Genomic DNA, 13,750 nt, shown 5'->3' with positions numbered 1-13,750 from the left:
GATGCTGAGGCCAACCCCGAATGTCATGAGATCATATAATTCATTAGCAGAATGTCATAAACTAAAAATATTGGACAAATGTTGGACAAATTAAGACCTAAATAAGAGTCTCACTGCTCTAGTACATTACAGTAACCCCTCGTTTATCACTGATAACCGTGATGAGTGAATTTCCACGAGGCAGAATTATTTATTGATAAATTAAATATTTTTTGTACATTTTTAAACATTATTAGAGCCCTTGAGACTTGAAATAAAACCCCAAAATAGAAGACATAATAACAGACAATAAGCTAATTAAGACATAAATAAGAGTCGGCGATGCACTTCTCACTGCTCTAGTACATTACAGTAACCCCTCGTTTATCGCTGATAACCGTGATGAGTGAATTTCCACAAGGCAGAATTATTTATTGATAAATTAAATATTTTTTGTACATTTTTAAACATTATTAGAGCCCTTGAGACATGAAATAAAACCCCAAAATACAAAAAAGACATAATAACAGACAATAAGCTAATTAAGACATAAATAAGAGTCGGCGGTGCACTTCTCACTGCTCTAGTACATTACAGTAACCCCTCGTTTATCACTGATAACCGTGATGAGTGAATTTCCACAAGGCGGAATTATTTATTGATAAATTAAATATTTTTTGTACATTTTTAAACATTATTAGAGCCCTTGAGACATGAAATAAAACCCCAAAATAGAAGACATAATAACAGACAATAAGCTAATTAAGACATAAATAAGAGTCGGCGATGCACTGCTCACTGCTCTAGTACATTACAGTAACCCCTCGTTTATCACTGATAACAGTGATGAGTGAATTTCCACAAGGCAGAATGATTTATTGATAAATATTTTTTGTACATTTTTAAACATTATTAGAGCCCTTGAGACATGAAATAAAACCCCAAAATACAAAAAATACATAATAACAGACAATAAGCTAATACGTAAGACATACGTAAATAAGAGTCGGCGGCATTTATAATGGTCCACAGAGAGTCCACAGCTTTAGTGGGTATGCAAGAAAGTGACAAAGAGTGACTTTTCAGTTTTTTTTTCTCGATGTAAGAATAATATTTGTTTTGTGTGGAAGTGTTCACTGATAAATGATAATGATAAAACGATGCTGAGGCCAACCCCGAATGTCATGAGATCATATAATTCATTAGCAGAATGTCATAAACTAAAAATATTGGACAAATGTTGACCCAGTTGACCGGGTGACTCAGGCAATTTGTTCCAAGTATGTCTAACATTTAAACTGTTGAACGTAGCCCAAGTCAACATCTTTCCCCAGCGGGGAGGCGTTATTTAAAGACAGACGTGGGTCTCTGTGGTTTTGACATTTAATGCTGATTGATTTCTTGCAAACTAGAGCGCTAGCGACCTAAACGGTAGCCTTCAAGTTATTTCCTTTAAACTTAAATAGCCAAAAACTTACCACTTCCACACGGATAGGGAGGATAACTATTAACAGTTATTTAACCTTTAACATGAACATTAATCAAACGTAAATAATTTTTTCTGGGTACATGATATCATACAGCATCCATATCAAACTTACATTAAACTTTCATATCAAGGCGGGGGGCCTCAAACTAGTGTCCTGCGGGCCACATTTGGCACATTTGTGGTGTTTTTTTTTCTTCTTTTGTTTATTGGCGGTTATTGGCAAGCAGCTTTTGTGTGTTATTGTTGGTGTTGGCTCATTGCTGTCAAATAAATAGCACTCACTGAAAAAGGATCTGATAAGAGGACACATTTTCCGAAATTCACTGAGGTTATAAAAGAGTCTGACAGCTCACGTGGAAGGTAAAGGGTAATGGCACTCGTCTTAATTTAGAAGCAGTTCTTGGTACGTCGTCTTCTCATACCAACAAGGGCCAATTGCTTTGTTTGCCAACTTCACACTCGACCACCTCCAGCCTCTGTTGAACAAATTCCAGCGAGGGTGTTGGGTCACTTCAGGTGCTGACGGGCACGTAGTGGTTTGCAGCCTGCACTAATTTGTTTAACCTCCGATTAGGTTGCGGAATCCTAACTATGGAGAGGCACTATGGGTCCTGACAGCATTTTCCACCACTTTGGTGCCTACCATACCAGCGAGTCATCACTTTAGACAATCGCAACTCAACATTCTTATATTGCACCACTAGGTATGTGTACAGTAGTGTGCAAAAACATGTTGTTTTGCATGTTTGTCACAGTCAGATCATCAAACAAACGTAAATATTATTCAAACACAACACAACTGAACACAAAATGCCGTTTTTAAATGAAACTTTTTAATATTTAAGCGAGAAATAAAATCCAAACATACTTAAGTTTGATTAATTGAGATCTATCATACTGGGAAAGGTCATTAAGCCATTTCTTAAGCTTTGGGCCACCAGCAAACCACAGAGAGAGCCATTATCCACAAATGGCAAAAACATGGAACAGTGGTGAACCTTCTCAAGACCAAATCGACCTCAAGAGCACAGCGACGATTCATCCAAGAGGTCACAAAAGACCCCACAAAACATGTAGTTTTGCATGTTTGTCACACTTAAATGATTCAGATCATCAAACAAATGTAAATATTATTCAAACGCAACACAACTGAACACAAAATGCCGTTTTTAAATGAAACTTTTTAATATTTAAGCGAGAAATAAAATCCAAACATAACTTAAGTTTGATTCATTGAGATCTATCATACTGGAAATGGTCATTAAGCCATTTCTTAAGCTTTGGGCCTCCAGCAAACCACAGTGAGAGCCATTATCTACAAATGGCAAAAACATGGTGAACAGTGGTGAACCATCTCAAGACCAAAATGACCTCAATAGCGCAGCGACGATTCACTGAAGAGGTCACAAAAGACCCCACAAAACATGTTTTGCATGTTTGTCACACTTAAATGATTCAGATCATCAAATAAATGTAAATATGACTTTTGGGAAAATACTTTGTGGTAGTACAAAACAAAAGTTGTACATTTTGGAAAGTGTGTGTCCCATTACATCTGGCATAAAAGTAATGCCGCATTTGAAAAAGAACATCATACCGACAGTAAAATATGGTGGTAGTAGTGTGATGGTCTGGGTCCCATTACATCTGGCATAAAAGTAATGCCGCATTTGAAAAAGAACATCATACCGACAGTAAAATATGGTGGTAGTAGTGTGATGGTCTGGGTCCCATTACATCTGGCATAAAAGTAATGCCGTATTTGAAAAAGAACATCATACCGACAGTAAAATATGGTGGTAGTAGTGTGATGGTCTGGGTCCCATTGCATCTGGCGTAAAAGTAAATGCCACATTTGAAAAAGAACATCATACCAACAGTAAAATATTATGGTAGTAGTGTGATGGTCTGTGTCCCATTACATCTGTCGTAAAAGCAATGCCGCATTTGAAAAAGAACATCATACCGACAGTAAAAATATGGTGGTAGTAGTGTGATGGTCTGGGTCCCATTACATCTGGCGTAAAAATAATGCCACATTTGAAAAAGAACATCATACCGACAGTAAAATATGGTGGTAGTAGTGTGATGGTCTGTGTCCCATTGCATCTGGCGTAAAAGTAATGCTGTATTTGAAAAAGAACATCATACCGACAGTAAAATATTACGGTAGTAGTGTGATGGTCTGTGTCCCATTACATCTGTCGTAAAAGTAATACCGCATTTGAAAAAGAACATCATCCCGACAGTAAAATATGGTGGTAGTAGTGTGATGGTCTGTGTCCCATTACATCTGGCGTAAAAGTAATGCCGCATTTGAAAAAGAACATCATACCGATAGTCAAATATTGTGGTAGTAGTGTAATGGTCTGAGTCCCATTACATCTGGCATAAAAGTAAATGCCACATTTGAAAAAGAACATCATACCGACAGAAAGTAAAATATGGTGATAGTAGTGTAGTGTAGTACCAGAAAATCCTGAAGGAACATGAAATGAATGTTCTGCAGCAGGACAATGATCCAAAACACATCAGAGACTCCACCTCCGAATGGATGAAGAAAAACAATATGAAGGCTTTAGAGTGCCCTAGTTCGAGTCCTGACCTGAATACTATTCAGATGCTGTGGTATTACCTTTAAAAAAGCTGCTTCATGCTGTAAAAGCCTCCAATGTGACCGAATGACAACAATTCTGCAAAGTTGAGTGGTCCTCCATTGAGATACATTCTAATCTGCTGAACGACACAGAACCACCTCATGCTGGTTCGATTGCGATGAAGCCACATTAAGTTCAAGTCCAGTCCAAAAAATGTGTTGTAACCATAGTGCATCACATTTTATTTAATAGCAACACAACATTGCCCACATGTTTACAAAATACCTTTAAATAAAATCAATTAGCAAATCTTCGGTTTAATGAGGTAAAAGATGAGTTATCAGTGGCACACTTTTTTTTTTGGGGGGGGGGGGGTTATCTTACATTTTGTTAAAAGTACATCTAAAGTACCATTTGTACACACAAACACACACATTTACTTTCCCACATGTACAGTACCTTCCACGGATTCTCCGCCACATTATGTTGTCATGTTATGTGAACGATATACATAAAATTATAATTATAATTCAAAGACCTAATGTCCAATTCTCGGTTGTAGTAGTTTGCATTCTGGTGAAATACTCGCATAAACAAACTTATTATATTTGCAAACTTGGCTATCTTGATTAATATTCAATATGCAAATGTGAATTTATTTTTTTTTTCTTTGTAACTCCACAAAAATATACAAACATCATTTTTTTTATGAGCAAAATTTTGTCTGTGGCCAATTTTGCTCACATATTGTTCACAAATCAATGTTTGTGTTAGTGTTAGCGTTCATAATCCAGACAGATAGCATATCAAGCCAGAGTGTGGCCACAATAAAAGGCCACTTCAAAATGTGCGGTTTAACTGTATCCACAATGTTGCATGGATCTGTGCATAGTTCCCCGGAATCGGAAAACATCCCAGTTTTTGCATGGCCAGCATACTCCTGGTCTGGATGCTTGGAAATAGGGGTCACAACAGATACTGGCCCATCCATACCCCTAAAAGTACAATTAAATGGCACATTTTTGGGTGCCCTTTTATAGGGTCCAATCTGAAACCACATAATATGTTTACACCACAGCCAAGTATTGCGTTCATATTTGTGTTGAGTACCTAATGAATAGGCATTAATTTATATTCCATTAGTGATGGTCGCCGGTTCTTTGAAGTGAACAAACTGTCATTTTTTTCTTGCCTTTTTTTCATTTGTTTCTGTGTTTGGTAAAAATGGGTTGACAAAAGAAAAAAAGAAGGGAAGGTTTATGTTTACTAGGAAAATTAGTTGCAAGAAAGGGTATTTCAACTACTACTAAAATTAAGTTTTTCGTCATATTGTAATGATATTTTTTGCAAAATTACAACAAAATTCAGAGGAGCCGTTTGGGAGTCAAAAGAGCCAGCTCGTTTTAGGGAGGTGAATCACTTAAAAAAGCCAAAATTCCCATCACAATTTTATATTAGCCAACGTATACATGGACCCAAATATTCCAATTCTATTCGGGTTATTTGCTCAAACGGAAGGAATCTAACCTCATTCCGAAAGAAAAGTGCCAATCCGAATGAATATATAATCGGATTCCCAAGGATGGAATATTCCTTTCCCCAATCCGATTGAGGTATCTTGTACCCGCTCGATCGGAAAGTTGTCAGACTGCGTTTTTCTTCGTGGTGTTTTTCTTCTTCTGTTGTTTATTGGCGGTTGGCAAGCAGCTTTCGTGTGCATTAGCGCCATCTGTGGAACAGAATCTAAACCCTTCTATACGCCATTCACAAGTCCAGTTTTATTAAAAAGAAAACAATTGTTCTTAATTATAAAATATTAGCAAGATTGAACTTTATCTTTTCCTGTTCCCGGGTAGCGTTCTTTCAGCGAATGCTGAGATATGACGTAACACGCAGCTCCAGACGTTCTTCGATTTAAAAAAAACTGAGGCGAGCAATCGGCACTGGACTGCTGCGGAAAGTTTGTTTTTGATTCAAACTAAATTTCAAGACTGGACGAAGGAAAAACTGGGAATACGGAGTTATTCCAACAAGTGAAAGAAAAACTGGAGGAAGTCGGTATCACGTGATGTTGGTGTTTACGCTTTACTGGGCATGCCCCATTGACTATTCTGGTTGATTATAGCGGCGCATGTAGACACGCCATTGGAATATTCCTTTCCATGTATACCATTGCTTTCGGAAAGGTCATTTGGAAAGAGAAAAACCCCTCATGTAAACGTGGCTATTTTTGAATTTTGAATTTGTGTTCAACTTTGGAGGTATCTACAGAGCTGAGTAGCTGCTGTTGTATATTTTTTGGAATTTTGACATGCAGTAATTATTTTTTTTTTCCTTTTCACTCTTTAAATGGAACTAGCCATCCATGTGTAAACGCTAAATTACTCAGAAAATATGATTATCATATTTAATTTACTACTGAAAGATAAAGTTCACCTTTCATTCATACGTTCAGAATACACTGTACTGTAATAGACATTCATGTGATGGTGAGATACATACGAGATGAATACTTAAAAAAAAAAAACCACATACGGAATACAATTACAACATAAAAAAAACAACAAATTGTGTCCTCAGAGCATGAAAGATCAGTTCTGTCCTGCAGTTTGTGAGTCATCTCCGCTCTGCCACCGTTCTGTACTATTCAGAACGTCCATGTTATTAAAAAAATACGCACACATTCCCAGTGTGGGATAAACACACATGACTTATTTTTGTCCTTAAATAATTATGTGTGCTAATCTGATCAGAAACATAAATCATGCCTTGCTGTGTTTTTCTTCCCTGTTGCTGTTCTTAAAGTTCAGTGAGAAGGAAAAAAAAGGTTACAAAGCGAAGTGAAATGAGATGAGGACAAAACTGGAAGCGTCCCACTAATGTGCTAAATAGCAATTTCGTTGTTTTTTTTGTTTTTTTTTTTTACGGCTAAGAGAAGTCCAGTGGGCGGATCATCATGGCTGTGGCTCGAAGTGAGTAGCTGGGGCCCTTAAAGTAGTGCCACTTGATCCCGTTTAACTTCCCCACGTGTTGTCCTTGCGTGAAGTACATGCCGTTAAGGTTGGAGGGGCCACAGGCATCAAACCACCAACCTAAACAGAGAAGACGACAATAAAAACAATATTAGTGCCACTATTATGAGGTCATTGCCGAAGGTGGGCCAAGCGCTTAAATCAAGGGTCTCAAACACACGGCCCGTGGGCCAAATGTGGCCCGCAGGGCACTAGTTTGAGGCCCCCCGCCTTGATATGAAAGTTTAATGTTAGTGCGGCCCGCGCGAGTTTGATATTGGATGCTGTATGGTATCATGTACCCAGAAAAAAAATATTACGTTTGATTAATGTTCATGTTAAAGGTTAAATTACTGTTAATAGTTATCCTCCCTATCCGTGTGGAAGTGGTACGTTTTTGGCTATTTCAGTTTAAAGGAAATAACTCGAAGGCTACCGTTTAGGTCGCTAGCTGTCTAGTTTGCAAGTTAGCATGTGTCTCAAGACCCTGCAGTTGCGCAATATGATGTAAATAAAAAATTATAATGCTTTGTTAATTTTAATCTGGAAAAAAAAATAATTTGTCTACCCACCACCAGTTTTTATTATTTGCCGTTTTTATTATTAGTATTATTATTATATTTATTTATTACTGATTGATTGATTTTCTTTATTCTTGATTTGTTTATTTATTTTTCATCTTATTTTGTGCAGAAAAATAAAAATTAAGATATGTGAGAACAGTGGGATGTTTTATCAGAGCTTTTATTGTAGAAAATCGGAACCAAAGCACTGAAAAAGTTTGTATATTTTTATGTTTTTAATAAATGCGTTTTTTTTTGGAAAACCTGATGCGGCCCAGCCTTGCCCAGACCCTAGCTCCAGTGGCCCCCAGGTAAATTGATGGTCTTAAATGGTATTACCATATGAACAACCACAGTACTTATTTATTTTTACTTGAAGTAATATTTCCTAAACAGGATTGCAATCTTTCAGTGACATTGAGTTGGCCATGACAACATTATCTTATGTTTTTAAACATTTTAACAGTCGGATTTAAATGTTCTTCCAGTCATAAGCCAAAATAGAAAAACTGAATCGTTATCTTATACTGTATCACCACGGCAACCCGAACCACTGATTGATATCAGACATTTCTGATTTATGTAGCGAATAACAAAGTCATGTTTTAGCTTAAACACACCATGACATCATGCATCCCTTTGAGTAATGAGCTCATCCTCTCATATAATATTTTACTGACCGTTTCCGGACATTTTTATTAATTTTCTCACGAAACATGACATGGATATTGGCAAGCCTACTCCGCAGTTACCCCACACTTTGGTAATGGTAATGGTTTTATTTCATTTGAACATGCGTCAGATTACAATTGAATGCATCATATAATCAGTTCACAGTTCCACATGTCCAAAAAGGAGTAGGAAGAAGCAAAGCTTATTAAATCCAACCCCTCCATCTGGTACTTTTACAATCAGTAACCGTTACATTTGTTCACTTCCTGCTTTCCTAATATAGTTTATGTTTTTTTTTTGTTATTTTTAATTTTTTAATTTTAATTTTTATACTCATATAATTTAAGTTTTTTTAATTTTAATTTTTATTTAAGTTTTATCATAATATATTTTAATTTTAATACAATCAGTAACTGTTAGTTTTGTTCACTTCCTGCTTTCCTAATATAATTTAAGTTTTTTTGTTTTGTTTTTTAAATTTCAATTTTTATCCTAATATATTTTTATTTTAATTTTAACAATCAGTAACTCATACATTTGTTCACTTCCTGCTTTCCTAATATAGTTTAGTTTTTTTTTTAATTTGAATTTGTATTTTTATCCTCTTTTAATTTTAATTTTAATTTTAAAATTTTAATTTTCCATTCCATAGTTTGATTCCACATACTGAAATGAGTTAATATGTTCTCAGTAGGCGGCATTATGAATTATCCTTACTGGCCTTTTTTGCAATACATTTAGCGAGTGAAGATTGCTTTTCCACACAATAATTAAGATATAGTAGAACCAGAGACTTTGGATGGCTTTTGTACAGTAATGTATATGCGTTTACATTTCATGAGCGCCAGCAACAAGAGCATTGCTGACAAGTCTTGTGAAATGTCACAGGCCGAAGTGGCGTTCAGGTCTGACACAGGAAGGGGGAGTGTGTGACACATACCATGCCTTGCATATGTTCTATATCGGACTGTATCAGCAAGGGAGAATTCACAAGCCACCGATAGACGACATGGACTTTGTATTACTGATATGACAAAATATACACTCTTCTACAATATATTGCACATCTACCATCTCTCTTCGTCGCTAATACAGGAACTATGAGTGGAATGGAAGCGTCCGATTCCATGCCCCCCAACTGTGATTTCCAGTGAAGCTTGTTCTCCTGTACTCTTTAAATAGAGTGAGGTACGGAAAGAGTTCAGAAACAGGTACCGGCATGCTAATGACCCCAGTGACAGATAGATGTTGGCATTCCCATTGGCCCAAGGACGGCATGGGAAAGTTTCTGACCTTTATGACTCTAGCTTATACCATTTATTGTGTTCCCATACACTCATTTACATTAATACCCTGTTTATCGTTTATAGGAAGTAGGATGCTTTAATTCTGAAATAGAATATTTTCATAGTTCACTTCGTACTTGGGGTGTGACAAAAATAAAAAAAAGTACCAGATGGAGGGGTAGGATTTAATAAGCTAAAAATTAAAATTAAAATTAAAATTAAAATTAAAATTAAAATTAAAATTAAAATTAAAATTAAAATTAAAATTAAAATTAAAATTAAAATTAAAATTAAAATTAAAATTAAAATTAAAATTTTAAGAGGATGAAAATACAAATTCAAATAAAAAAACTAAACTATATTAGGAAAGCAGGAAGTGAACAAATGTATCAGTTACTGATTGTTAAAATTAAAATTAAAATATATTAGGATGAAATTTAAATTTTAAAATTTTAAAAACAAAACAAAAAAGAACTTAAATTATATTAGGAAAGCAGGAAGTGAACAAATGTAACAGTTACTGATTGTTAAAATTAAAATTAAAATATATTAGGATAAAAAAATTATTTTAAAAATAAAAAAAAAAACCTTAAACTATATTAGGAAAGCAGGAAGTGGAACAAATGTACCAGTTACCGATTGTAAAAGTACCAGATGGAGGGGTAGGATTTAATAAGCTTTGCTTCTTCCTACTCCTTTTGGACATGTGGAACTGTGAACTGATTATGTGATGCATTCAATTGTAATCTGATGCATGTTCAAATGAAATAAAACCATTACCATTACCATAGAAAACCTGTTTCTAAATATGTTTATTTACATTATTAGAGCCCTCTAGACATGAAATAGCACCCCTATAGTCACCTTTACAGTCGTATTACCCAATATACTCAACATAATAAGAGAATATAGAGTTCCTTGTTGTTGTACAGTATACTCTTTGTTCCGTGTCTCTTCTTGAACTGGAATAACTTTCCAGTTCCAATAATATTTCCAGAAATCCTTATTTGAATGATTTCCACATTTTCTCAGTTATTTGTGAGCGTTAAGCAACTTTGGTTGTGCTATGTGAGTGGGGGGCATCTCTATGGGAATCTATTAGAGTGAAATACACTTAGCTGTAGAATAATAATAATCTCTAAAGACTAAACTAACACTGATTTATGCCATTTGAATGCTATTTTTTTTTTACTTAGACAGCTTTCCCAAGTACTTTTTCTGCATATGGTAGTTGCCCTCACTTATGTGGCTGAATGGTATTTTGGTCTAATTAATTCACACTTACGTCATTTAATACCAGCCATTTTCCTATACATACAGGAACTAAATGATGTGTGAGTATACTGCTGGATCTTGCCATGCATTGAGTCAAGCAATGAGCAATAAGCAACAAATCAAACAGTATCAGGGTGTTAACCGTTGGCGAGATGCCAGGTCTTTTCCATCCAATTTCTTCACCGTGATGTGGCAACACGGGCGTGAAAACGCTTGATTAGTTGTCAGAAAAGCAGCTAAAGAACACCGTGGGTCGCTGGGCTCCACTTTAGAGGCAGGAGCAGCGATGTCATTTTAAATCACACTGACATGCGGTGCAGCGGCCAAGCTTTTTTTTTTTTTTATATTATGCTCGTTTTCCAACCACAGTGCAACTGGGAGGGGATGCAAGCTATGGCTTCATAGGTGTGGATAGATGCATAAGATGAAATGTAGACCTGGGCATACTTTCCAGGAAGAGATGCAACGTTTTGAGGACATGAACAAATAGGGCAATGGACACTATGGACATCATGGTTAGCATACTGTATTTTTCTAATAGTGGTTAAATGTGTGTGCCGATCTGATATGATATAAAATATTGGTTTAAAAAAAAAAGGAGTATGGGATTATATTGGCCATATAAAATCTCCACGTCATTCGAGATTCTGTTGAACTGGAGGTAGCAGAGATGAGAATGCTGAGTTTCTCATTGGGAGTGACCAGGATGGATAGGATCAGGAAGGAGTACATCAGAGGGACATTACAAGTTAGAGGCCTTGGAAATAAAGTCAGAGAGGCCAGACTGGGATGGTTGGGACATGTCAGAGATGAGGATGCTGAGGTTCTCATTGGGAGTGACCAGGATGGATAGGATCAGGAAGGAGTACATTAGGGACATTACATGATAGAGGCCTTGGAGATAAAGTCAGAGAGGCCAGACTGAGATGGTTGGGACATGTCCAAAGGAGAGATAGTGATTATATTTGTAGATTGATGCTGAGGTTCTCATTGGGAGTGACCAGGATGGATAGGATCAGGAACGAGTAACATCAGAGGGACATTACATGTTAGAGGCCTTGGAAATAAAGTCAGAGAGGCCAGACTGAGATGGTTGGGACATGTCTAGAGGAGAGATAGTGAATATATTGGTAGAAGGATGCTGAGGTTCTCATTGGGAGTGACCAGGATGGATAGGATCAGGAAGGAGTAACATCAGAGGGACATTACATGTTAGAGGCATTGGAGATAAAGTCAGAGAGGCCAGACAAAGATGTTCGGGACATGTCCAGAGGAGAGATAGTGAATATATTGGTAGAAGGATGTTGAGGTTCTCATTGGGAGTGACCAGGATGGATAGGATCAGGAACAGGACATGACATGATAAAGGCCTTGGAGATAAAGTCAGATAAGCCAGACTGAGATGGTTGGGACACGTCCAGAGGAGAGATAATGAATATATTGGTAGATGGATTCTGAGGTTCTCATTGGGAGTGACCAGGATGGATAGGATCAGGAAAGAGTACATTAGGAGGACATTACATGATAGAGAACTTGGAGGTAAAGTCAGAGAGGCCAAACTGAGATGGTTCCAGACTGAAATTATGTCAAAAACAAAAAAAAAAACAACCCTGTCGTTCATTTGATGTAGCATGATGAAAAACAGCATAGATAGCATATGTCTTCTTAGCCATGAAAGGTATTGAGCTGCACTCACCGCCAGTGAGCATGAGAGCGCACTTGCACATGCAGTTGTCATTGTCCATGTCCTTGGTGCTGAAGTCCGCCCCGTGGATCACTAGACTACTCTGTCTGCCTGCCGTCCCGCTGTGGCTTTTCAGGAACAGCCTGAAAGACATCAGGAAGAGGGAGGACGGACATGAAAACACATCAGGGTGAGGCAAGGGGGGGGGGGGGGGGGGGGGGGAGAAGAGGGTTATGGCGGTGTGAGTGACGGAAGGCAATAAAGACATAACATGCTGCAGGAGATGTCTCCGGAGAGAGGTTTTTTTTTTGTGAATGGGCTTATGTAGAACACCTGTAACAACATTAGAAGGACAGACTGGATATAAAATGACAACTAGACGGGCAGTTGGAGCAGATGTTAAATTGAACAGAAAAAAAAAAAAGTTTTACGGTGTGTTAAACAGATCCGCTCTAATGGTTGCTACTGGACTCACTATGCTCGTTTTGGCGTGATACTTTTACCAAATGACTAAATCACTAACTAACTAGTAATATTTTGTAGAACCTCTTGGAAACCTGTCCTGTATTTATTCTCCCCTACTGCTCTGAACATATTTTGTGGAATTATACGCACAAATGGTGAAACTGGTCCTATCTCGCAATGTTATAGAATCCTTTGGTGATCTGGATCACCCCCAAAATTTTAACTGGTCTTCTGTATCCCAGTTCCGATAAATTTGGTCTTGGTCTTCTGGTCTTCTGTATCCCAGTTTTCGATTATTTTCAACCCAAACGAAGACTAAAAAATATGACTAAATTAAGTAAAATACCAATATATGAGGAGCTGCGCGGTGGAGAAGTGGTTAGCGTACAGCCCTCACAGCTAGGAGAACAGGGTTCAATTCCACCCTCGGCCAAACCCTACTCCGGTTTCCTCCCACATTCCAAAAACATGCTAGGTGGCGACTCCAAATTGTCCATAGGTATGAATGTGAGTGTGAATGGTTGTTTGTCTATATGTGCCCTGTGATTGGCTGGCCACCAGTCCAGGTGGTACCCCGCCTCTCACCCGAAGACAGCTGGGATAGGCTCCAGCAAAGCGGTAGAAAATGAATGAATGAATGAACAAAATATATGGCATTCAAAGGGTGTATTCAAAAACGTGTGGTGATAGGTGTTACATTGATGAGACAATAGCCACCACAGGAAGTAC

General features: G+C 37.3%; 1 protein-coding gene across 1 annotated transcript in view; it reads right to left on the bottom strand.

Annotated features, from left to right (window-relative positions):
* Window positions 1-4,279: 4,279 nt before the first annotated feature.
* The window catches only part of angpt1 (angiopoietin 1), a 59,894-nt gene continuing 50,423 nt past the window's right edge, over window positions 4,280-13,750 (bottom strand). Inside the window, exons 8-9 of the mRNA XM_058047655.1 lie at window positions 12,569-12,699; window positions 4,280-7,157 (exon numbers count right to left, since the gene is read on the bottom strand). Of these exons, the coding sequence (XP_057903638.1) occupies window positions 6,994-7,157; window positions 12,569-12,699 (295 nt within the window). The 3' untranslated portion in view covers window positions 4,280-6,993. The remainder of the gene's footprint in view (window positions 7,158-12,568; window positions 12,700-13,750) is intronic.

This window comes from Doryrhamphus excisus, chromosome 14, assembly GCF_030265055.1.
Source record: "Doryrhamphus excisus isolate RoL2022-K1 chromosome 14, RoL_Dexc_1.0, whole genome shotgun sequence".
Lineage (NCBI taxonomy): Eukaryota > Metazoa > Chordata > Actinopteri > Syngnathiformes > Syngnathidae > Doryrhamphus > Doryrhamphus excisus.
This window is presented reverse-complemented; position numbering and strand designations above follow the sequence as displayed.